The 26,813-nt window shown below is 42.0% G+C and overlaps 1 protein-coding gene across 1 annotated transcript in view; it reads left to right on the top strand.

The window, feature by feature from the left end:
* plcg2 (phospholipase C, gamma 2) overlaps window positions 1–18,979 on the top strand; it is a 43,848-nt gene extending 24,869 nt beyond the window's left edge. The window contains exons 16-33 of the mRNA XM_073472493.1: window positions 1,035–1,121; window positions 1,824–1,981; window positions 2,648–2,848; window positions 3,030–3,152; window positions 3,240–3,420; window positions 4,061–4,129; window positions 4,230–4,339; window positions 4,456–4,552; window positions 4,652–4,724; window positions 10,534–10,706; window positions 10,861–10,963; window positions 13,471–13,674; window positions 14,216–14,355; window positions 15,062–15,170; window positions 15,283–15,450; window positions 16,991–17,079; window positions 17,185–17,351; window positions 17,440–18,979. Coding sequence (XP_073328594.1) covers window positions 1,035–1,121; window positions 1,824–1,981; window positions 2,648–2,848; window positions 3,030–3,152; window positions 3,240–3,420; window positions 4,061–4,129; window positions 4,230–4,339; window positions 4,456–4,552; window positions 4,652–4,724; window positions 10,534–10,706; window positions 10,861–10,963; window positions 13,471–13,674; window positions 14,216–14,355; window positions 15,062–15,170; window positions 15,283–15,450; window positions 16,991–17,079; window positions 17,185–17,351; window positions 17,440–17,482 — 2,295 coding nt within the window. The 3' untranslated portion in view covers window positions 17,483–18,979. The remainder of the gene's footprint in view (window positions 1–1,034; window positions 1,122–1,823; window positions 1,982–2,647; window positions 2,849–3,029; window positions 3,153–3,239; window positions 3,421–4,060; window positions 4,130–4,229; window positions 4,340–4,455; window positions 4,553–4,651; window positions 4,725–10,533; window positions 10,707–10,860; window positions 10,964–13,470; window positions 13,675–14,215; window positions 14,356–15,061; window positions 15,171–15,282; window positions 15,451–16,990; window positions 17,080–17,184; window positions 17,352–17,439) is intronic.
* The last annotated feature ends 7,834 nt before the right edge of the window (window positions 18,980–26,813 follow it).

The raw sequence follows: 26,813 nt of genomic DNA, 5'->3' as shown, positions 1-26,813 counted from the left end.
AGAATGAGTGGCTGTAGAAACAGTAGGAATAATATACAAATGAGATCATATTGGCCTTCTGTCACATGTAAACATTTCGATATGTTCAGCAGTCTAGAGACTGTATGGAAGGTAAATGGATTTTCCAAGTACACTAGCTTTGTTACATTTGAGTGTTTGTTTGTACAGTACAGTAAGGTTCTACCTGCTGCCAGAGAAAAGGGAAAATTCTGATGGTCTGATGGAGTCTTAAACCTCCTGCAGAGAACAATCTTCACTGAAACATACACATTATAAATCTCGCCACCTATTGGCTACCATCTGATGACAATTTAGCGCCTGGGGGGGGATGGACAATGTTTTGGGCCTTTTGGTGTAGCCACTGCTTCATGACACCCCCCGAGGTCTTTCCCTAACCCTGAACTACTAGTTTGGTGCCTAAACCTAACCATTTCAAGGGTATATCATGTATTAGGCATGACATGTTGCTACTGTGTGTCAGCAGGTAGTCCTTCTTGGGATATATGGATAACACATAATGGCTGTTATAAGATAAAACTTGATCTTACGCATGGCAACCATTGTTTACAGTCTGGGTAGCAACGTGAGATGTTAGAACGGAGTTGGAGTTGACAAACCTTAATTTATCTGCATATGTTCCTTAAAAACCTCATAAAAAGCTAAGTCTGGGAACAGATTGTTTACCTGCATGTCACTGAAGCCCGCTCAAACGTGATTGGTCAATATTATTCCAACCACAAACAGAAACCAAAATGCTTACCATACCTAAAACTTGACCCTTGCCTAAATATTTTGCATTCATATACACATACCTGCTTGTAGAGATGAACTCATTATCAATGTGAAATAATAACTTCATATGAATATTGTGTAATTGTGGGAATTCCCTTGTTGATATAGAGAAAATTTATATTTAAAATTTAGTGAGGAATTTTCCGAATTAAAACATTTGCATGTTGCTCTGAAAAGTTCCATGTGTGAGCAGCTTGTTTGCATGTGAAGTTAACATGTAAATGTTCATTTCCCTTTCTCAGCGGTGGAACAAGCACTATTGTGTGATCTCTGATGACAAGTTGTACTATGCAGAGGAGTACGAGCAGGAGGAAGAAGACCCCAGGAAGGTAAAAGAGAGAGAGGAAATTTGCAGTTGAATTTTATTGCATTGTTTTCAATTTAAATCTGCTTTATGTGGTGAACTGTAAAATATCCAGAATTGCCACAATCAAATCATGGAGATCAGCAACACAACTGCAAAAAGTAAAGATGTTAAGATTTTTATTGGATCCACGGTAAGGTTAGAGGTGCGAGCCATTCCACTTATCGACAGGTGGTGCTGATAAAGCCCCAAAAACCACAGCAAAGCATCAACAAAAGGAATGGAAGAAGAACAGTGCAAGACAGCAAACATGGATGTAAACAACGCTGGTGTCATACTATTTAAACAAATCTGATTTTATGCATTCAGTCTCTGTTACGTCTCAAGGATCCCCACAGTGCATTATGATGAGAAACACTGAATGTTAACATAACTTTTTTGGTTTACATGACACTCCATAGGATATCTCTAATACCATTTAACTGAAGTCACTTTCTGATATGATTAGGATTGATTTGTTATTATTAAAAGGCTGATCCTGCATTTCAGGGCTACTGCTGATACAGAAATATGTTGGAGATAATGTTATGATATAAACAGTGATCATTTTCCTACATTGAGTATACTTTATCATGTGTACAAATAAAAACTGCTCACATTACTTACAGTATGTAACAGTAAAATGTCTTTAATATGTTAAAACCAGTGTTGTTCTTGTCATTATCAGTACCAGAACCTGCACACTTCAGAGCCGTGGTTTCACGGTCGCATGCAGGAGGGCAGGATGTTGGCCGAGCGACTCATCTATGATTACTGTGCAGAGACCGGAGGAAGAGATGGCACCTTCTTGGTCCGAGAGAGTGACACCTATGCCCTCTCCTTCTGGTACTACATCCAATTTCTTGATCTCATGCCCATCCCAACCAAACCCCTCGGGAACTGTGTGACACACAGTATCATTACAGGGGGCCGCTTCTTCCAAAGGCTGTGGCTGAAAACATGCCTCTTCTTCAAATGAGATGATCCAGATAATGTTTTTTTTTCCCAAAAAAAGATTGCTTTGGTCAAAAGATTGTTACATTTTGCAGCCTTATTTGGAGGAGCCATGTTGACCTGGCATAATCAATGTGGATATAAAATGGGACACAGTTAAAGTATTTCCTTCTATCCACCTGGTCCATGTAATGTATATGATAAGCCAGTGGGGTGTGAAAGATAAGATGACCATCTTATTTAAGAGTAATGTAAGTTTGGCATCATTTTGGATGCAACCTATTCCAATCCCATTACACCACCCTGTTGTCATGTGTTAACTCACTTTACTTTTCCAATTTGACATTAAATTAACAAGTTGTAATATTTTAATTCCCAAACAAATATCCAAAACCTAGCCAGTGAAGAGAAAAAACCTGACCTTGGCCAGGAGCTGAAATATAGAAAGTCCAAACTTTAGGATGTTTTTGTTGTCTTTGCTTTTTGGTTTAACAAATTATGTAATATATCTGAAGCAACTGTTTGCATCTTTAAACACATCTCCTGCATGTATTTCAGGCGCAGTGGGAGGGTCCAGCACTGTCGTATTCGCTCGGGTTCAGAGGGGGCACACACTTACTACTACCTGACACCAAACCTGCACTTTCCCAGTGTGTACTCCCTGATCCAGCACTACAGAGAAACCCCGCTGCGCTGCCAAGACTTTGAGCTGCGCCTCACCGATGCTGTACCACAGCCCAACCCACATATACATGAGGGGTTTGTTAAATATGAACCATCATTAGTCTAATACATTGTAGGGAACTGGATACACATGCTAAAAAATATTAAACTGACATATGACTGAATACTTTAGTATTTATGCTGATTTTTGTTAACTATCTTCACACACACACACAAACATACACATAATTTAGCTGTCCTTGTGTGTGTTGTGCAGGTGGTTCTACAGTAACCTGAGCAGAGGTCAAGCAGAGGATTACCTGCTGAGGATTCCCAGAGATGGAGCCTTCCTCATCCGACAGAGAGAAGGAGAACCAGACTCTTTCGCCATCACATTCAGGTGCAGTTACAATAACGACTTTGTTTCTCTTCTCCTGTTTCATGTTTGTTAAAAAAAGTATTATAAATCAAGTTCGCTGTCTTTCAGAGGTGATGGTAAGGTGAAACACTGCCGGATCCAGAAGGAAGGCAACATGTACCTGCTGGGCACCACAACAGAGTTTGAGAGCCTGGTGGAGCTGGTCAACTACTTCAGGAAGAAGCCGCTATATCGCAAGATCAAGCTTCGTTACCCAGTCACCCCACAGCTGGTGGACCGCTTCAGCATGGTGAGTTACTGTAGGAGATATACAAAGGCCAGAAAAAGTCCTGTCAAAGTAGCAGCATATAGTAATATAAGTGAGAAAGACCTAAAACATTTGAATGTACATGTTTTATAAACATTTAACCAACAGTCAGAACCAATGAAAACAATCGACAAATTGTAAAGCTGAAGACATTTCACCATTGATCTAAGATATCCATAGCAGTCTTGCGGAGATGAAAAAATTATGGGAATGTCAGATGTTTTGCAGGTATTTGTTCCTAAATCAGTGTATTGCACAAACTGAAATGTTGGCCTTATGATGGCTCTAGGGGAAAAGTAAGGATCACAAAAATTATTACAAATCATCAAGGGAGGCTTGAATGGCTGAACCAAACTTCATGATAATCCACTTAAACATTTCACTCTTGGCAACATTTTTTAACTTCCACTAGATTAAAAGTTAGGCAGTCGCCAGATTTGAAATTGTTTCTGATTGAAAGAAACTGATTTTTTATTTTTATTTTAAGTCATATCTTTTATTTGCTCAGTGTTTTAGTCCTGCAATTGGACATTTAAGGAAAATATCAGTACTACATGTTTTTTTAAACCCAATAACATGTTGTTTGCTCTGACCGGTACCAAACAGTGGATTGTGTTCACAGGGGAAGGGCTGTGCCTCTCTGTATGAGGTGAAGACATATGTGGAACCCAATGAGATTGAACCCTCACTGGTGTGTATAAACAGCAATACTCATTCAGCTTTGTTTGATTGTTATTTTGCGCAGTTTCCTTTGATGAATCTACATTCATGATTGTTTCTGTCTCCTTCAGCCTGAAAGTACAGTTAGGGCTCTATATAGCTACCAAGCTAAAAGGCCAGATGAGCTCAGCTTCAGTAAAGGAGCTTGGATACACAATGTATCAAAAGAGATCGATGGATGGTTAGTCCACACACACACACACACACACACACACACACACACACACACACACACACCATCACATCATGCATGCTCAACAAAGAACAAACAGGACTGTTGCTGCCTTCTTACTACAGGTGGAAAGGTGACCATGGTGGAAGAGTGCAGAAGTTCTTCCCAGCTAACTATGTAGAGGAAGTGTCCAACAACACAAAACCCGAGACTAAAGACCAGGTGAAGATAAGAGTTGAAGTCACAGTTTAACTGGAGGTTCAACAGCATAGAGATTGACTGGAAATAATCCCTGTGTCTATGTGATGTGTTTTAAAACAGGAAATGGAAGACAACCCATTGGGGGAACTTTGTAAAGGTGTTGTGGACATCTCCAAGTGCAACATCCAAAACTGTGAGTTGTTTTAGTGTCAGACGCATGCTTGACATACCCCTGAGGTCAAATGTAGACATAATATAGCACCTGCAGTCCTAACTGGGTGGGGTAGAAGAGACACCAACATCTATCTAGGTCCTGCAGGAATAATATACCTTAAATAGAGGGACGTTGGTATTGTGTTGAACAGTTGACAATTGTATTGCCTTCCAGCAATAGAAATCCATTCACAGTGCTGCAGTTTGTATGAAATATAACAAAATTGAGCTCTTTATTGTCCATCAAGACAATTATTTCTTTATTTAATAAACAAAAATAAAGAAATAAGTCTCTTTGAGTTGGACTCTCCAACTCTGATGTTCCTTTTAAGTAGTAGTTTTGAGAGATTCAAGAGTTCAGTTCTTGGCGACCTGAAGTGTGTTCAATGAGGGATGATGGGATGATGGGATCAGAATGAATAAATCAAGCAAATCCGACGTCCTCTGTGGGCTGATCCCACGGTAGGCCACACAGAATCCACGATCATCCACAATCCTGCTGGGCTGGGCTCACCATCACTAAATTCGTCAATAAATCTTGTAGTTCAAAAAAACCCAACCTGCACAAACAGTGCAGAATTGTAAGTTATCCTTTCCTATTTCTATTTCTAACATGATACCTCATTAACATCTTTCTTCATTTAGTGTATCTTACAATGTATAACCAAAATCTAAGGATATACTCCCAGTACAATGAAATAAATTGCCATGTACCACAACAATTAATGTTTTATCACCAAAATAATCAATTACTTATCAGGAATTATCATTTGTGGCAAAGTATTGTAACAAAGAAATTAATTATTTATCTTTTCAAACCTCTTTTAACTCGTAACATTCCACCTCTTTTTGTTCATACATATTTTTAGTATTTAAGACCTCAAACATGAACTGAATTATTGCCAAAAATGTACTTAACATGTACATTTTACAACCAAAATCAGTCACATGTAGTCATACGACATCCATTACAGTGAGTCAATCTCACTAATACTTCCTCTTAGTCCTTTAATGTCAACAGAGTAGATGAAATACTCCTTTAATGTTTCACCACTCTGTTGACCAAACTTAGCATTTAGCTTAGCGGTTAGCATGAGCACCCCTAAGCATAACAATAGCACAGTGATGCGCCACTAAACAGAACCACAATTGGTTTAGCAATTAGCATTAGTAACCTTCGCTGGCGATTAGCGTTATAATCCTTTTAAATATTGATACAATGATACAATATGCACCAATGTACATTTGAAATATTAAACAACCTTCTCACAACAGTGTTTTTTTATGAAAAGTATCTGAATTTAACAGCATATATGGTCAATTCTCTTCTCACAATGGCTGGCAAAAGAACAGAATTGCAAGAAATGTGCTGCAAATCACCGGAGTTTTCAAGACATTAATAACTTGACAGAAGTTATCTCCTTCACGTTCACAGCTTGTACTCTGATAGAAGGGCAACTTATTAGCACTGATGTGATTTTAAATAGTCAAGGTTTTCAGATTATTTTGTTATGTTTTATACCCAGACAGCAAATATAAGGTACTACAAAAGATGAAAATCACCATAAATCTGGTCATATTGAAAGGGTAGTTTGTCAGTTTTGTGAGCAAGCTATTATACAAGACCAGTTCTACAATGTTTAAGTTATGGGTTTTGGTGGCCTGTGTACAAACCCTTCGTACACAGGCAATCAGCGGTCCCCCGCACAGCGAAAAGATGGTCTGATGAGACTGAAGAGGTTCTCAAAGACTGGCTCTGTGTGGGAAGAACTTTGTGATCCTCATGGGGAGGACACTGACAGACTTACACACTGTATAACAGACTACATTAAAATCTGTGTGGAGAACACTGTACCCACCAGGACAATGTGGTGTTTTCCCAACAACAAACCCTGGATAAATCCTGATATAAAGGTTCTCCTCAAGGAGAAAAAAAGGGCATTTAAATCAGGTAATAAGGGGGATCTGAAGGCTGTGCAGAGGGAGCTAAGGAGGAAGATCAGGGAGGGGAAAACAGCTACAGGAGGAAGCTTGAGGAACAGCTGCAGCAGAACATCATTGGAGTCTGGAGAGGCTCCTAGACTGTAGGGGGCCTGAATGAACTGAACTTATTCTTTAATAGTCATTCCTGCTGCATGATTGTGTCAACTCTAAAAGCAATAACAGCAGCTGGGAGTTCTAGACGAGGTATGGTAACAGGCTTCAGTGGAGCCACTCTGGCTTTGCTAAACAAGAAAGCAACATGATTAATTTTGTCAATGCTTTGCTTTCAGAGGTAGGTAACTGTACCATATCCATTCTCGCTAGCATCAGAGAAGTGATGCAATTGGGCATTTGCGATTCCTCCAAACCCCTTGGATTGGACACACCTGTTGACCTTCAAATCTGCCACTTTTTTAAGATCTGTCAGCCACTTGTTCCACTTCTGCTGGAAAGTCTGAGGTATCAGGTCATCCCAATCGCACTTCCTCCTACATAACTCCTGCAGCAACAATTTAGCAGAGTATGAGAGGTGCTATAAATCCCCAGGGATCGTAGACAGAACTGATTACAGACAACATGCTGCTTTTGGTGTGTGGCTGCTCCTTAACTTTCGGCTTGAAGTTGAAAGTGTCTGTCTCGACACACCATTGTAAACCTAAATCCTCTCCGTCGGCAGCTTATCTCTGTCCAAATCTAGCTCATACAGGTTTTTTGATTTGTGTTCTTCTGGAATACTTTAAAGAACTTTCCAACTATTACTAATCCATTTTGTGAGATTGAACCTCCTCCGTTGCAAACAGCTATGAGGTTCTTAACCATGATGACAGCGTCCTCTTCAGAGGGTGGGCTCTTCAGAAAGTCATCCATGTAGAAATTTCTGTTGACTGTGTCAGTCACTTCTACTGGAAAGTTGATTCAGCTATCCTCAGCAGTCTTCCTAAGAGCAAAGCTGGGTGAAGATACTGCCCCAAATAAACGGACAGCGGTGCTCTACAAGATCCTGCTCCAAGTTACCTTCAGGCCACCAGAAGAATCTTAGGAAGTCCACATGTTCCTCCGCCACCTTGACTCGGTGGAAAATGGCTTGTATGTCAGCCATTATTGCCACAGATTCCTGTCTGAACTGCACAAGGACTCCTACCAATGAGCTGGTCAGGTTTGGGCCTTGTAGAAGTTGACTGTTAAGTAAGACTCCTTTGAAATCTGCCCCACAGTCAAACACAACGCATAACGTTCCTTTCTTTGGATGGTACACTCCCTGGTGAGGTATATACCATACCATTCCCTCAGGTGGTTCCAGCTGATGTTGTGGCACTTGCTCAGCATAGCCTTTGGTAATGACATCAGCAAGAAAGTTTGTGTGCTTGCCAATGTAAACTTGTATCCTTCTGAAGTTTCTTTCTCAGACCATGAATACAGAGATTGTTTGGCATGGTGGTGTTTTCTTTTTTGAAAGGCAGTTTAATTGTATAGTGCCCTTCTTGAAGCTAAACAGAGCTTTCCACAATTTCAACAAACATATTTTCCTCTCTTGACATCTATTCTTGGTCTTTAGAGGCTCTCTCATTGAATGACTGTTAATCACCTCCCAAGGTTCCATCAGTTTGGAGGCATTGGTGCAGATGAACTAGTCAGCATCAGCTCTGATATGAGGAATCTGAATACCTTTGAGATAAGGCCACTTGGCCAGCTCCTCATCACTGATAATGTTGTTGACACAGGCATCACTTTCTGGGGAAAGAAATTGGGTAGCTCATTGAAGTGTTTGCGTGAAAATTGCTTTGAAGCTTTGTATTGCTTTATTATGACTCAGGGTGCGTAGATGAATTTTACCTCTTTGTCCTTCAGTGTTCAACCTGTCCATCAGTTTTTCAGAACAGAGGGTACCTGAGCTTCCTGGATCCAGAAAAGCTCATGTCGCTCATCACCTTATTTCTCTTTGTGCACTTCACTTGTACAGGCAAGATGGGAAGAATGCAGTGCTGTTGCCAGCCCCTGTATGACCACAAGTTGAGATAGTTGTGCAACTCTCAGATCTTGTCTTTGGCAGTTCAGTATCTCTGTGGATAACCCTTTACCTTTTTTTCAATATGCAAAATGCTGGGATTAGTTCAGTTGCATTGTCTGCAAGTAATGCCCCTGTCGCAATTCTTGCTTAAGTGCCCTGTGCACAAAAGCAACCGAAACAAATACCTTTCTCCAGTAGAAAGTTTAATTTTTCCCTGTGTGCCTTTCTTCCCAGTTGTGGATATTGCTCCAAAGCATTGCCACGTGCATAATAAAGCCAGGAAGTAGGGTTTGTCTTTGTACAGGGGGTAACTTCCTTCTGAACCATATAATTCTGCAAGCATCAGCTTTAAATTCATCAGTAAAAAACAAAATGTCCTGCCTTTTTCTGGCACATTGCTGTATTTCTCGACATTACTACTGTAATCTGTCAGCAGAATAGCATCAAACCATTGGCAGGAGTGTATGCTCCATTTACTGGGAAATCTACGGCTAAAGCCCGCCAAGGAAAGTTTATTCCATGGAAAGGAGGCTCCGGCTAATTGCTGAATCACAGATTCAGGAGGAGTATTGCAGATTCAGCCCAGGTCTTGGAGCAGTGGACCATCTATTTACTCTTGCAGGGTTGTTGGAGGGAATGGGAATATAAAACTATACAGTCTATATGTGTTTGTCTGAGAGAAGGCTTAGGACCATGTCCCCTGGGATCCTGTTTGGGATAATGGGAGAGTATGGGATACCCGGGCCATTGCCACAAGGAATCTGGTCCTTGTATAACCAAAGTGAGACCACCACCACCTGCTATTTGTGATATTCATGGGCAGGATCTCAAGGCGCAGCTGGCATAACAAGAGTGTCCAGTTTCGAACCTCTCTGCTTCTTGCACATGATGTGGTTCTGTTGGCTTCATCAGACCATAACAATCAGCATGCATTTGGGTTGTCTGCAGCCAAGTGTCAGGCGGCTGGATGAGAGTCAGCATCTCCAAGTCTGAGGTCACGGCTCCCTGCCGGAAACAGTGGATTGGGCCTTTCAGGTTGGGAGAGAGCTGCTGCCCTGAGTTAAGGAGTTCCAATATCTTGGAATCTTGTTCTTGAGTGAGGCTAAACTGAAGTCTTAGAAGGATGTAAGCAGTACTGTAGTCAATCTACATTCCAACCCTCACCTATGGTCATGAGCTTTGGGTAGTGGGTAGCGAAAGAACAAGATTGGGAATACAAGGGACCAAAATTGGGGTGGCTGAGCTCACCCTTAGAGATAGGAAGAGTTGGAAAGAGTTGCTGTGGAGAGGGACATCTGGAGTACCTTGATCAGCCGGCTGCCACCGAAAATGGATAGACGGATAAATGGATGCACAGGTCATAAGACCAAGGATACCATTAAATGAAAAATCTGGTATATTTCTACCAGGCGTTTTTACAATAATTGTAGTCAAAATGGACAGGGCTAACTTTGAACTCACTACCTTCATTTCTGAGATTTTGGGAAATAGCGACTTGCACACAAAAACATATATTTGGGTCTCAACTTTCCCCAGTTCTAATATTTTTTTGTTTAAATGCAATGGTACTCCCACACTGAAGAATTGGGTACTTGCCTTAAGTGTGCTGCACATGCTGTAATCCTAAATATGGATTCCAGTGGTTTAATCTGTAAAGGTCAAGCAACTAAATCAAAACTTTAGAATGGAATTTTAATACTGAATGGAATTTGAATGCCTTGCTTAAAAAAATACTGAAATTGTGCATCCCTTTTCACCCTCCCTGACTGTGTCTCTTTTTCTCCCTCCCTGTCTCTAGTGAAGAGTGGCAAAAATGGGAAGCCCAATGTATTGACCCTGCAGGACATGGAGCAGGACAGTCTGCAGTTTGATCTGGCAGCAGGCTCTCTGGAGGAGTTGTTTGAATGGTACCAGGTGGGATGGGACATTACTCAGAGAGAGATGAGCAAGCAGTATAACAGGAAACAAGAGGTTGGTATCTAAATGCTTATCATAACATGACATGTGATGCTGTAAGAGCTCACCTCAGTAGTCAAAACTGTATCATCACAAAGGGGTTTTTTACCGGTGGTCTGTCAGCATCACTGTACAAACAGGAAGTGGCTGTTTTTCTCTACAATCTCAGATCAGACAGCAGGAGGAAGTAGAGAAGAAGGCAGAGGTTGCCATGGAGATGTCTGACCTGGTCGTCTACTGTCAGCCCCGCAGCAAGGAGAAGGACCGCTTTGGTAAATACATGCAAATGCAGAATCTGAACACATTGACCTGTGAACACAAGCAGCACAATGTGTAGTAACAGTGTAGTATTCTTTCAGTACGAGTAGTGATGAGGCTTTAATTTGTTGAGTTAGATTATAAATAATTGCTTAACTTGGTTTTAGCTTTTTAACATGTATCTCAGTTCATAATCTGAATTTAAACTTTGTAGTTCAACCACATTTCTTCTAACCACCGGTTATGAAAGAAAATTTAGATTTAGTACATTAGAGTTACAATTAGAATAGTTACATTGGAATTAGCAGAGTACAAATAATGAATGAATATCTAACAATCAAGCAAGATACAGCACCTAGAAAAGTGTAAATCCACAAGACGACTCTTAGAATTCCGTGACACTCTAAATTTGCCTCCACATGTGTCAGTTTTAGACTGTTAAATACCTTTTCTTTTAGGATAATATAGAGAAAATATACCATATGCCATGTCTAGGAGTAAAATTTGTCAAAACATAAAAGGCTGAATGAATTTGTTTGTAGCTCAAGAAGTGTCAGCTTTGTTAACCTTAAGGATACTCGCTAAAGGAAGCATATATAAAGTGAATAGTATTGGTCCGAGCACAGAACCTTTAGAAACTCCGTGACTAACTTTGATATGCATGAGGATTCATTCTTAACCTGTACAAACTGAGCTCTATCTGATAACTAGGACTTAAACCAGCCCAATGCAATTCTAGATTTTTAAATGAAATGTTCCAGTCTTTTGTTTCAAGTTTTGATTCAAATTGAGAGCCAATTGTGCTGCATAGGACAAATAAATTCAGGGGTCTCAAACTAATGTGCACACATATGTATACCTCTGTATGCATTATTTTGGTGAATTTGAAGAAAATATGAGCAGAAGTGCACAGGGATTTGGCAAGAAATAAACTACAAATGTATTTAATTTGTTGGTTCAGTGCAAGGTTTCAATACGTTATTTAAGAGTAGGGAAATAAGATTTGCACTAACTGTTAAATCTAATCATATAAAAATGTATACAAACATTTTTGTATGAAGTACTTCATGTAAATGCCTCCGTCATGCATTGTAGGGCTGCACCTCCTTCAACTGAATATTTGACCTGAGGCCCCTCTCTGCCTTCACTGTTCTTAAACCACAACTCAAAGTTTCTCAACAAACAGGATGTGATCAAAGGGAAAGATCTATAAACTAGACAGCTTCCTGTGTTACGCTAGTCTAGATTTGGAAATGCAGTTTTACATACCGCCATTCACACCACAACATTTTTTTTTCAGGTGACTGTTTTTTACTGAGATCCACCAAGCCTGACTTCACTGGTTGAAACACACAGCATCGCAGCAGTATGGCCGTGCACGAATTTATTATTATTATGTTGTCATAATTTTTCCATAATGTAGCTTTTGTGTTGTGAAACATGCTGCCACAACTTTGTAGTTAACATTTTAATTTCTATACAGTTGATATGTACTTACAAAATTCTTCGCCGGTATGTGGTACGAGCCTACTCCTCCCATATCTTTTTTATTGGGATAATTTGTTGAATCAGTTGCGGAAGTTGCTTGTGAACCATTTGCTGTGGGCTTCCAAGTTTTCCTGAACAGATGAACTGGGATGCATTCATAAGTCGAGAGTACCAACTTGGAAATATCAACTTCTAATTTGCAATGTATTGCAGTATTATCGGTTATATACACCATATCATTAGTATAGTCTAAATAGTTCAAAAACCCCTCAGGAATGAATGAAATGCACTTTTTTCCCCCCAAACAATTGTCTATGCTAACCAATTACTGGCCCTTCTATCCCTTATATCTATATGTACATCGTATCTACTTGACTAAACTACTTTAGCTGACCCTACTAGCTTGATAGACAATTTTATCTGAATAGCATGGCCTGGTCAGTAGTCGAGCCACTATCACCTCTTATCGTTCCACAAGTCTTCCAAATACCCACTAATTAGCAATGCGTGAATTGTTTCTCTTGACCAGTCTTACCAAAGGAAAGAACATTGTTTCAATATGAATTTGTGTGCGAGTGTAAACTTGCAGGCAAGTCTAGAGGGTCATCAGGTGGGCACCCTCACAGTACCTGTTGTTTTGTTGAGGTGCACCCATGACAGAGAGAAGGCTCAACAGTGTTTCAGTTTCCCCAAACTACCCTCTGTAGCTACTTTTGTTTATAACAGTATCAGCTAAAGACATGCGGGATTACAACAGCCAGCTGACAACTACCTGGCACATTGTCATCACTGACAGCATGCTTGACCCACCAATCAACAAACCAAGCATCTCCCTAAGCTACATCACATAAGCAAGCAACAAAAGTGAAGTATAACATCACCAGCTAGTCATCAGTTGACAACATGTTAAGCTAAAGATATTCAATATAACCACAAAGTAACCACGGCTTCTGTTCAGTTTATTGGTCTTCTGGTAACTGATACGGCCTGCAAACGTTACCAGCTGATCAGCTGTTCTGTTCTCTCTCTTCAGAAAGCTACAGCTACAAAGAGATCCGCTCCTTTGTGGAGAACAAGATTCCAGGAAAGAGCCGCACCAAAGAATTCCTGGAGTACAACCGCAAGGCCCTGAGTCGGATTTACCCAAAAGGTCAGCGTGTGGAGTCCTCCAACTATGACCCTTACCCACTGTGGGCCGTTGGCTGTCACATGGTGGCTCTCAACTACCAGACTGCAGGTACAGTAGTTTATCTGGGCTTAGCTCTCAGAAAGTACAACTGTTGTGGAAAATGTTGGTGGCCCACTAAGTATTCTTATGTCTGTCTATCCATTCCCATGTGTCAGGAATTGGTTACATTAGCCCCATATGTAACCTCGGCACTCTGTGCATTCTTTGACTTGGTCACACTGGCTTCCTTGAGCTAACCTTTCGTTATTTTATTACCTGTTGTCAGACAGCAACTTGTATCTTCAAAGGTATTTTCATGATCTCATGGGTGTTTACTGTCCGTCCCGGATGAGAACATGATATGTAAATGTCTTGCCAATGTACAACATACATCGAGAAAAGGAATTTTTTGTGTTAAAAGTTGTGACCATCTTCAGGCTGCTTGTCACTGATTAATGTAGGGTGAGACAAAGAGGCAGAGCAGGCAGTACATGCTGGAGTCTTATTTGGATTGATGTAATCAGCTATTGAAACCAGTCTTTATGCCTATCATTCCCTCTTACGGGATGAGTTTCACTTAGATTTCTACCATGTGTATGTGTTTACCCAGATAAATACACCCAGTTGAACAGCGCCCTCTTCAGTCTGAATGGATGTACAGGTTATGTGCTGCAGCCGGAGCTCATGCGATATGATAGCTATGACCCTCAGCAGGAGAAGAAGAAGGTCCAGTACAACATTAAGATTCGGGTATGCACACAAACACACACACATTTAAAGATACAACATAAGATTTAATAAGATTTCTGCACTAAAATGTCTAAAATCAACGAGACCTTTGTTATACATTTGTTGAGTTGTGTACTTAGATTAGCACAAATGTTTCCAACATTGTTCAAACCCACAGAAATCTTTGTTACCCAAGGTGACGGTGCATTTCAGTTGGTGATTTTCATTAGCAATGGTGGTTGTTTAATGGTGTGTTCATCCTCAGCAAATTTTCAACTTGTGTTGCTTGCGCAGGTTTTGCAGAGGGATTGATTGTTTTTTTTTGGCGTTACTTTTGCAAATTTATGTTTGCCCCAAAAAGCCGGATTTTTTACCATACATTAGCTGTAAGATATAGAGCTATGGCATGCATGTGTTTAAGTTCAGCACTCACCTGAGACTCCGGTTTTTCCCCTCCCCTCTCTGTAATGTTATGTTCATGAAGTAAAATACATTTCCCCTCAAGCTCCAGTCAGCAGTCAATTTTACAAAGCAGTCAAAGGTAAAAAGTAATCTCTGAGCTCTCCTCCTGTTGATAAATAGATCAGATCCAGATCAGAGCAGAATCTGATGTGACTCCAGATGTTTACTCCTCCAGAGGGTCTGGCTCTGCACCTGACCTCCCCCGACAATTAACATGTTGTTCAGGAGAGAAGTTTATAACAGCAATTGCATTTGTCTTCTGCAGGTCATTGCTGCACGACACCTTCCTAAGCCTGGCCGCAGCATTGCCAGTCCATTCGTGGAGATCGAGTTGTGTGGACACACAGAAGAGAAAAGCAAGACCATCGTCTACCGTAAGGAAAGGGGATGTGGGAGGTGGGAGGATGAAAGTTAATGTGATGGGAAGGGGGGATGGAGAAATGATTGAGAAGTGAGACATTGTTTGTGATCATGTACCTGCTGCAGGAGATAATGGTCTGAACCCGGTGTGGAAAGCCCCAGCAGAGCCTGTAGTCTTTAATGTGTACGAGCCTGAACTCACCTTCCTGCGCTTTGTGGTCAATGAGGAGGACATGTTCTCGGACCCAAACTTCCTGGCCCAGGCCACATTTCCTGTTAAAGGCATTCGCTCAGGTGGGCCCACACACATCTCTACTGCACAGCTCACATGAAGCTCTTGTAAAAGTCATTATTAAGCAAGAGTTTTACTTGTAAGTATAGCATTTCTGTATACTATACTGACTTTATTACTTTTCAGCTTTACCTTACCTTTTATTTGTCATGAGACAATTCAGATTCCATACAGTAAAGAGTTAGGAGAAATGTCAAAGGTCCCTTCCTTCATTTGAGACAGGGTGTGAATACTTTTATCCAGGAAATGTGAACTACTACAAATACACTGTATTATGTATACATAGTATCACCTCCAGCTATTGTCCCAAGATAGCAATAATGTTATGAATTTGATTTGACTATCTCCCACTGATTTCACAACAATCAACTTGTAAAACCTTGCTTGAAATAGCTAATCCATCACAGTGAACATCAGGTCTGCTTTTAAAGTTGTTGAAGCTCTGTTACAAAATGATGAAGTAAAATGTCTGCTCGAAAGCGAGGTACAAAGACTGTCTTTACTTTCTGATTTGAAGTGATTTGACTGTTTTGAATGCATCTTGGTGAATTTAACTGATCTTGAAAGTAAGGGTGTATGTTTGGTTTCACAAGTGTGGGAGCCCTGCTCATGAAGCTTCATTTTGCTCTGAACACTTGGTAATAATGAAAGACCAAGCTGATGATCATATTAGCATTGTATCATATTTGAACCAGTTTAAATAGCATTGCTGTGACATTAAGCCCACTGAATTACTACAATGGCAAACCTGGAGTATGAATAGTATCCCGCCATAGAGGCACTGGTGCTGGTTTGTTAGGGAAATCGTCCTCAGAAACAGTTTGGACAAGGGCAGGCACTTTAAAAAGATACTTGGCAGGTGATTCAGTGTTTCAATGAAATACTCTTCAGTTTTGATATAACTGATGCTTTAGCAGCAGCTGCCATTGTTGTTTTCAAACCAACAGTCGCTTTTCTCGCACAAGAACATAGCTTGAAGCCTGGCAGGATGGATTAGAAAGGTCACATGATCATGTGCGTGAACACATCCAGCTGCCTTGCAAGGTATCTAGCAAACGACAATCAAAAACAACAATGTGGTCCTTCAGTTGTATAGTTTGACATGACTGGGTGGATATTGTACCATCAAGCACAGTCTGATGTTGGTGCTCAGAGAAAAGGCAGGAAAAATGATCACACAGGAGAAGTCAGCCTTTCTAACACATGATTAACACTGTAAAAGCATCTGTTTTTTAACTCAAATTATGATCTTTTCCTAAACCTAACCAAACAGCAACAGAAGACTGAAAAAAATATGAACACAGAAAATGATAAGTTACAAAATAACAAGCTCCACATAGGATACAAACCCCAGTCCTGTGCTTAACCAACTCAACTACCTGCTCCTTAATTGGAATTCTCTTAGTTGTAATCCTGGAGCAACATTAATGGTGATGTTGTAGGAACAACACCATTTAAGTGATATCAGATAAACTTACCATTATTAAGAGGCTTGTTTGTGTTCAGGTGGAGCTGATTGAATGTTGTTTTTTTTATCAACAGGTTACCGCTCTGTTCCCCTAAAGAACGGCTACAGCGAAAACTTGGAGTTAGCCTCTCTGCTGGTCCACATCAGTATACTGCAAGCAGGGGTGAGAAAACACAGCACACATCACTGTTGATTTACATATATCTGTAGTTTGACTTCAGTTTGTATGTATATCTGTGATAGTGATCACATGACTCTTGTCATTTAGAAAGCAGAGGAGGAGCTGTACTCATCCTCCAGCCAGCTGAAGAAAAAGCAATCTGAGCTCAGCAGTGAACCTTTCCTGTACGACACACACACCAACATTCAGCACTCCACCGCCCCTCGCCAACAGAACCACCTCTCGAGAGAGTTCAGCACCAGTGAGAAACAAAGGTTAGCCTCCAACTCACAGGGTGTGGTTAAATGACATGCAATATGTTAGGTCTCTAATTATTCCTGCTGTCTTTTTTGTGTGCCCCAGGACAAAAGAAAAGAAGATAAACAACAGTAAGTTCTACTCCTGAGGCCTCAGCAGAACCTCGCCTGCCCACATTCTTCCTGCCTGAGTGGTGGAGAAATGCCGACTTCAAATCTAGTGTCACCTCTATTTGCTTACTCAAGGATCTGCGATCTTTCCAGTTAAAGGGGCTCTATGTAACAATCTGTTGCAATCTACATGTACTAATCACTTTTTATTGCCGATAAATGAGCGGATTGTATTGTGACGTGAGAAATAAGACCTTCCCTGTCTCTCTCAGTTGCCTATACAAGAGCGTGGACGATTTGTTGAAGTTGTTTAATGCTGCTGGACTGTGGATTTTTCTTTGCGAAGGACTTGGGTCGGATTTTTCGCAACAGTCCAAAGGATGTGACTTTATGCATGCTCTCGAGTACCTTGTCGCAATGCCTCTCTCCACTTCGCTAACAGGGAGCAACAGTAGCTAGCGTTAGTTTAGAAATGTAGTCCGCTTACATAAACTAAAGACCAGCTTTAAGCACAACACAGAAGTTCCATAGAGCCCTTTTAAGAGTTTTTCAAAGTAATTTTATATTTATTCAACATAAGAAACGTGTGTTCTCAGATATAATATGTTGACGTAATTTAGAGATTTTTTCTCTTAAAGTCATCTGGCAAATGTAGGAAACCATTACCTTGAACCGAACTGGTTGAGGCAGGTAGAGGGAGGGTTAATTGTGTAAGTTCTTTATGACAGTTTGGATGTGAGGTTGTAACATTTTCTCCCCACAGACAGTCAGTGTAGTGCTTGACAATTCTGCATCCAGTCTGTAATCAAACTATACAGAATATTTATTTTCAATTGAAAAGGAGTGTTGACTTACTGAAGTAATCATTTCACCACAGTACAATACTGTTCTTCTGCTAAGGAACTCTCTTTTTTGTCTAATTTTAATTACTGAAAAATGTAAAACATCTGATATAGAGCTGAAATGGACTGTGGCCTACAGGTGGAGATGTGAGTCTGATGAAATAAAAGATTTTTTTGTTGTGTATTTTCACAAAGTTGACATTGTTTTCTGTTTTTGGTAGCGTGTTTTATCTTTAAGGGGCACTATGTAGTTTCGGGGAAGAAATTCAAACTTTTACTACTAGGTACTAATACGAACTCAGAAATATTTTTTTCCATAACTGAATAAACAATCTGCTCTCAGAGGAATTTAAGATCCCCAGAGCATCGTTTGAAGCTAGAAAGGTGGCAGGGTCCAACAATATAAACAAAGTGAAACATCATGAAATTGTCCTTCAAGGTCAGTTTGTTTATTTAGTCTGTTTAGGCATAAAGAAATAGTCAGTGCAGATCCTTCTCTTCTGATTAAAATTTCTTCCCCAAAACTCCATAGTGTACCTTTAAAAAGAGTCAAATAAATGAGAACAGGTGACTGAATAGAATGTAATGAGAGCATTTCATGTATTTAATTTGAAGCCAGTGATGTAGCTTTCCTGTAATTCCTCTCTGACCTTCTAATGAATTGAGTCAATAAAGTATGCTTGGTGAACTATACAGTACCCTACAACACTCTATTTCATTGTACTTTACTAATTTGCCTAAAGATGTGTTGGATTTTATTCACTTTTATTCACACAAAAAATAAAGAAAGAAAAAAAGAAATTTTTGGAAAGGGACTGTGCAAGAACACAACTTAATGGGCACAGATTAATAATTAAACAATGTTTGAAATATTGTTTGTTGCTTTTCTATTTTTAAGGTTGACTAGAGAATTATTGTGGAGGTAACTGTCAATTAGAAATAAGGTACATTGACTTTGTGGGGTGCTGAGCAGACAGGTGTCCAAACACCTCTGTCAAGTTTTGACAATTTTATAGTCAAACAACTTAATTAACCCATTCAACCACAGCTTTTTTCTAAATACAAGGTGTCGGCTGGAATGCCACCGAAACCAGCAAAAAAACCTGCAAAATTAGACACCACTTTGACACTGACGCTGCAAGCTCATAATACTGCCATGTAAGCGGGCATTGAAGAGCTGGTGCTGAAAGTGGACGATCAGGATAACAGCAGCCGCCGATCTAACCTTCATCTAGTGGGCCTCTCGGAGGGGAGAGAAGGGTCTGATTTGTGAACATTTTTGGAGAAATCGCTACCAGAGGTCCTTGGTGCAGATAACTTTCCTGGACCGCTACTGATTGAGAGAGCGCACAAATAGGCAGAGCCACTGAAAGTGAAACTTTCTGAGACCCAGGGTAGTGATAATGAAATTTCTGACCTGTGCGGACTTGACTTTGGTAATGAGAGCTGACAAAATTAAGGGATACGTACTCCCGCTCAGTTGGACACAATTATCCAAGTAATGGTAGAGCGATCAAAGGGACCATAACTTATTTAATGACCCATTTGCAGTTTTCCCGGAGCCCAGTTCTGGAAGCCCCTGTTTTCGAAAACTGGGTTTCTTAAATGTGGAGGGTGCCTTGCAAAAACCCTCTATTTTGTCTTTAACCGGGGCGAGAAAACGTCCAAAGTCCAACTATTTTCTTGTGCTCACGGTCAAAAAAATGTTCTCACGCCCCTGGTAACCCGCACAGGTGCGTGCCAGCCCGGGAGGTGCAGGGGGCCATGATCCGGAGGCCACTGCCCTGCCTGGGTCATGTAATCGTGCTGAAGGTGGCTTGCAAAAGAACCCTAAAAACTTTTGACTGTGACCACACGAAAATGGCCGAAGCACGACCGTTTTCGTCACTGTCAAATTTTTCTTTTTCTGAAGGGTGGCTTGCAGAAACAGCCTAGTTGTTTCAACAGGACCAGGACCACGAGAAATGTCCAAAGTCCAACCATTTCACGTAACCCTAACCCAACCTCTATCTAACACCTTGACATCTACACCCAATCAAGATGATGCCTGAACCTGATCTGGTTGTCGAAACCTACCCTGGATGGTTAACCTTAACCCCAACCTCAACCTAACCCTTGACCTCTACATCCACACCCAATACGGATGATGCCAAAACCCATTCTGGATATCTAAGCCTAACATGGATGCTTAACCCTAACCCTAAACTCTACCTAACCATTGATGTCTACACCTAACCGGGATAATGCCTACAACTTGGTTGTCTAAACCTAACCTGGTTACTCAACACTAACCTCTGCCTTGGATGCCTGGGCCTAGCCCTTCACGTCTGCAACTGACCTGAGTGATGCCCAACACTGACCTGGATGTCTGAGCCTAGCCTGGTTGTTTAACCCTAACCCATGCCTCTTCCTTTGATGCCTAATCTGAATGATGCCTAAACCAAATCTGGAAATCTATACCTAACCTGGATGCTTAACCCTAAACTTAACCACAGTCAACTATCCCAAATAGCTCCATCACAGCCCCAAAGACAACTTTAGGACACTTCACTACCCAATAGTAATTCAGACTTGACCCATCTCCCCACTCTCCCTCTCTGCTTCTCCCTTCTCTTTTCTCACAATTTACCTTACAAGATACTCAGGGAGTTAAGTGTGACATGCGCTGGCCTGTGCCTTGCCTCTGGCAAGAAACCTAACCTAACCCTAACCTCTAATTTGGATGCCAAACCTAACCTTGATGCCTAATCCCAACCTTAACCCGACCATGATGCCTGATCTTAGCTTCAACCTACCTGAGACCTAATCCGAACCAACCTTGATGGCTAGAAACCAGTCCTAACCACGGACCCTATTCCTAAACCCAAAAAACAACATCCTGTACGGTTTTGACAAAAACAGGACAATCTGAACTGCACCTTCAGGAAGACACGATCATTTCACACTGGAAGTACTCCAGCTTCACCCACTCAGGTCCTGGATCCAGACGGCAGACAACAGCAGCACCAGCTGAGGCCTAGGACTGTGGCCTGCAGAGCCTCCAGGCTTCTGCCAGAGGTAAGCCTCACAAACTGACCATGTCTTTTTCCCACAGGTCCAAGGCTGCCCACTTCAGCCTCGCAGCGGGGGGTGAAACATAAGTACAGAACAGGTTTAGACATAGGGAAATTAATAATCTACCCAATAGGAGAAACAGGGAATTTGGAGACAGAAATGCAGGAAGAACACAGACTGGGCCCACACTTTTCCTCCTCCAACACCCCCCAGACAAACAAACCAGGCAGTTAGCAAAGAGGTACTTCAAGCTACTTCAGGCTGTATACCACAAAAATAAAATCAATGCAGCAATTTCAACCCACACTCTACCCAAAGGTATGGCCAAGCATGTGGTAAAATTCATGGCCTTCATCCATCCCTCCTCACCCACAGATGTAGTCAGACAGGCCCTAGCCAAAAAATACAGAATCTTGGATGCAAAATAATTTGATAATCATTCTTTCTCACAATAACTCACCTTATGATGATGTGGCCTTCTCCATAGCAACAAATTGGGCCAGAAAATGCTACAAGGCCAGGCTGACTGTGCAGGTGGCCTAATCCCTGCTCAATTGTGCCTCTGAACAGTCACATGTGTCAGACTCACTGCCATCCAACCCCCCGAGAGTGGACCTAGAGGACAGACAGGAGTTTCCACCCTTACCTAAACCACACAAAATACTGACAAACCCTAGATCTCTTTATCTAGGACCTAGAACACCACTAGTACTCCACATCACAAATATGAACAATAGATGGGGTGGGGGAGAGCAGGCGGTGGGGATAGAACCAGCTGCACCTTTGCATACACAGTCTACTCCCAGAAGTGAAAACTGGAGTTTGGCACCACCTGCTGGGCAAAAGGGGGAAGGTTTCCCCTCACTGGCCCTCTCCCCCATTGTTCTTGTTAAAAACGTTACAACACCCAATGCGGCTCCCTCTCTTCCCTGGGTCCACTCTCACCTCTCTCCCTCAGGTCCGGACTCCTCTTCTCCGCCTCCCCCTCCTCATCCCCCTCCTCATCCCCCTCCTCCTCCCAGCAGACAGGGTCCAGAGCAGGCGGTCCGAAAAAGGACACAGAGTCAGCCACCATCATCCTCCTCCTCTGAGAAGGATTGTATGGAGCCACACTCAAATGGGCCACCTACAGGGGAGCGAGGCATAAAAATTAGGGACAGCTATACTCGATAGAGTTAACAGGAGTGAGGGAGAAATCAGGAAAATCACAAAATCAAGACTCAGCACAAAAACTACAAGCAGATCATTTCAGACACACAAACCATTTTTGTCCAAAAATGATGACCTCCTGGCTCGCACCACCTCCTCTGACCCCACCACAAAAAACACCTCTGTTGAGCCCAGGCCCCGGGCCTCCCCGGTCTCTGCATGCATGCATGAGCTGCTGACTGCCGAGGGGAGGACGCAAAATGACGAGCAGCAAACTAGGGCAACCTTTCTTCCCACCTACCACAAGGCCAGACCGGGTAGAAAATCAGTTGACTGGAAGTTCAGGGGCATAAAGCCTATTTGTTTTTTAGGTGACACAAATCTAAATCCTATATACCTACTTTCCATAACCCAGACATCCAAATTGACAGCAATCCAGGTGCTGCCTTTTACCACCTCTGGCAAATCCTGGATTACGCCCAGTCCCCTGACCTCGGTGGACCTCTCCTGGGGTTCGTCGTCCAACATTTTAAACTTCTCCACGTTGTTTCAGCATGATCCAGCCCATATCAGCCTGCTGTAGAGGGGACTAACTTTCATTCCCACTCCAACCTTCTTTGACAGGGAGGAGCTGCGCAGGGACCTGTACCAGTATCACAAGAGAATCAAATTAATAGATTACTTTCACAGTTCCACCCCTAACATAATTCCTTTCACCCTCCCGTCCAGCTGGGAGCCCACCTGGGATCAACTGGACGACCTGGCCTCATTCGCTCCGACCTGCATTACCTTAACTGCTTCGTCCCCCCTCTATTGACAAATAACCCAGTTCATCAGACAGACCGACAGACAATTAAGACAATACAACAGAATCCAAACATAATTATAAAACCCACAGACAAAGGCTCTAAAATTGTCATCATGGACAAAAAACAATATGCCATGGAAGCCAACAGGCAACTAAACAATCCTGAATATTACAAACCAATTGATAACAGTATCCAATCATAAACTCAAACAAAAATAAGATCCATTATCCAGGACCTATATTATCAAAAAGCCATTAACACAAAACAGCGTGATTTTCTATTTCGACCGGATGACCCCCCTTGACAGACTATTTGACCTCCTCCCCAAAATACACAAAGATCCAGATACCTGGAAGGTCCCCCGAAAAATATTCAGCAGGTACCCAGATAGATCCATAACGGACATAGAGGTCCTTAAACTCCTGGAGATCTGTTTAAAATGTAATGATTTTGTGTTTGACAATCAATATTACATCCAGCTACAGGGCACGGTGATGGGCCACAGGTGTGCACGGTCCTACTTGAACCTGTATACGAGTGAGTGGGAGAGAGAGGTGCTAGAGAAACTCACATTCTATTTTAGATTTCTGGACGATATCATCGGAGGATGGGAACATGGCGAGAATAAATTCAAAGAATTTGTCGATACATTAAATAATCACAACCCGTCCATCCAGATAAAATACCAGCTAGACCCACTTTCAGTTGACTTTTTAGACGCCACAGTTTTCTTTGATAAAGCTAACCATAACACACATAGCAAAAAACTACTTGTTTAAGCATCGTTTATTAGGCAGGTGGCTGGCAATGAGCCAATTAATCATTGGGCCTTTACATCTAGGAAGTTTGTTTTCAATCCACACAGGTTGTACGGGCTCCAATCACTACCAAATTCACCCTGGAAAACAAGAATCTAGTTTACTGCATAATATGTCAATCCTGCAATCTCTTATATATAGGTGAAACAAGCAAAACCCTGCTAACAAGGTTATAAAAACACCTCTATGATATTAGGGAAGGCAGACTGAACACCCCTGTGGTACAAAACTTCCAAACTCACCCCATCCAGCACTTTTCTATCACAGGTCTACAGACCTGTGCGACATGGACTGGGGGCCAGTGCAGAAGACAGGAGAGTCTGTGGATTAAACAATTGAGGACCAAGGTGTCTTTAGGCCTCAACTTAGCCTAAATCAGAAGGAGAAAATTGTTAATTACATGATCACACTGCCTATCACACTGCAATAAAATGTTTACGTAACAAATTTGTATGCTTGTGTGTTGCATTTATTGTTATACATTGTTTTCACCACAAAAAAAGCTTCATCCAGCAGAGGTCCTCCTTACACCACAAATGAACCTTTGCCTCCCATCCTGTCCCATCCTGCTGTTTAAAGGCCCCACAGGCCAACCTGCAGGTCTAAACAGAACAGAGAACATTTATTTAAATGTGGTGAAACAATGTCTGTGTGGGGGTTTAATCCTCTTTTATCACCTCCCACCTGATCATTTGTACTCAGTGGTGCCCCCATCTGGCTGCAAACGCAGCACCATATTTATACATCCCCTGTTGCGTGCATGTCAATATAGAGAGTGTAAACTATGAATTACCTGATTTTATTATTTATTTATGCATTTTTCTATTTACTTATTATTTATCCATATATTGAGTTTCATTATTTACTCAATTTTACATTATAATATTAATATTTTAATAATAATGAATGAAAGAGTACTGTCCAGGATAATGCCAAGGTTACGGATGGAGGGAGAGGGAAACAGGGTGATGTTGTCAAAGCTGAGGGAGAAGTTCTGGGTCGATGTGGTGAGGGGTTTTGGGCCGATGAGTATGATTTCAGATTTGTCACAGTTTAGTTTGAGAAAGTTTTTTTGCAGCCATGATTGTAGTTCTGACAGGCAGTTTGTGAGGGTAGAGTGGGTGGCAGGGGTGATGGATTTTGTGGAGATGTAGAGTTGGATGTCGTCGGCGTAGCAGTGAAAACGGAGACCATGACGACGGATGATGGAGCCAAGGGGGAGTAGATAAATGATGAAGAGGAGAGGACCAAGCACTGAGCCCTGGGGGACGCCTTGAAGCATGTGGAGGAGGAGCAGTTGTTGACATGAATGAACTGTTGTCTGTCTGAGAGGTAGGATTTGAGCCAGGAAAGAGCGGAGCCGGTGATGTTGAGAAATGTTTGTAGGCGGGACAGGAGGATGGAGTGGTTGATGGTGTCGAAAGCTGCAGTGAGGTCAAGGAGGATGAGTATACTGAGGTGGCCGGAGTCTGCAGAGAGGAGGAGGTCGTTGGTGATTTTAAGGAGAGTGGTTTTGGTGCTGCGTTTGGGGCGGAATCCAGATTGGAAAGGTTCATACAGTTCATGAGAGTGGAGGTGGGTTTTGATTTGTGAGGCGACAACACGTTCCAGAATCTTTGACAGGAAAGGGAGGTTTGAGATAGGACGGAAGTTTGAGATGATGTCAGGATCCAGGCCGGGTTTTTTGAGGATGGGGGTGACAGCGGCCAGTTTGAGGGATTCGGGGACAGAGCCAGAGGAGAGGGAGGAGTTAATAATGATGGCGATTAATGGGGAGATTGTAGGGAGGCAGGATTTAACGATGGAGGATGGGATGGGGTCCAGGACAGAAGCAGAGTTTTTTATCTTGGTGATAATGGAGAGGAGTGCCAGGGGAGAGACAGGGGTGAACTGTGACAGAGGTTGAGTAGTGGTGGTGGTGGTGGGGGGGGGAGCCAGAGTGAATAAGCTGAGAGTAGTAGGTGGACCGTGCAGCAGTGAGGGCGTTTTTGTAGTCTGAGAGGTGGTCTGTGTAAGTGTTGAGATGGACTGTGAGACCGGTTTTCTTGTAGAGTCTTTCAAGCTGGCGTTTACGGATTTTCATTTGACGGAGTTGGGGAGTGTACCAGGGAGCTGAGTGGGTGAAAGAGACTGATTTGGTTTTTAAGGGGGCCAGGTTATTGAGGCAGAGGGACAGTGTGTCGTTATAATGGTTGACCAGGTCAGTGGGGTTAAAAGTTAAAGGGGGGGTGGACAGAGTGTTGGCCAGCAAGTCAGAAAAAGCTGAGGGGGAGATGGATTTAATGTTCCTGAAGGTAATGTTGCGTTTGAGTTTTGGGGGACGCAGGGGGGTGATGAAATCCATGATGATGGCCAGGTGATCAGAGATCTGTAGGTTGAGGCTGGAGAGTTTATGAAGGGTGAGACCGGCAGAGCAGACTAGGTCCAGGATGTGGCCGTGACAGTGGGTGGGGAAGTTGACGTGCTGGGTGAATTGAAGGCAATGAAGCAGTTCCAGGAGGTCTATTGCACTTTTGGAGTTAGGTTTTCCCCCCTTCTTTTGTGATTCTCCCTGAATTATGCATGAAATATGGAAACATAGTGTTTTGTGTGTTCTCCATATGTGTAAGAAGGATCTTGATTGTGGATTTATGACCCTTGTGTTTTGCATGTTTAGCATATACCTGGACCACTGAACCTTCAGGGAGACGATCCAGC

Source organism: Pagrus major, chromosome 8, assembly GCF_040436345.1.
Source record: "Pagrus major chromosome 8, Pma_NU_1.0".
In the NCBI taxonomy this organism is placed as follows: domain Eukaryota; kingdom Metazoa; phylum Chordata; class Actinopteri; order Spariformes; family Sparidae; genus Pagrus; species Pagrus major.
This window is presented reverse-complemented; position numbering and strand designations above follow the sequence as displayed.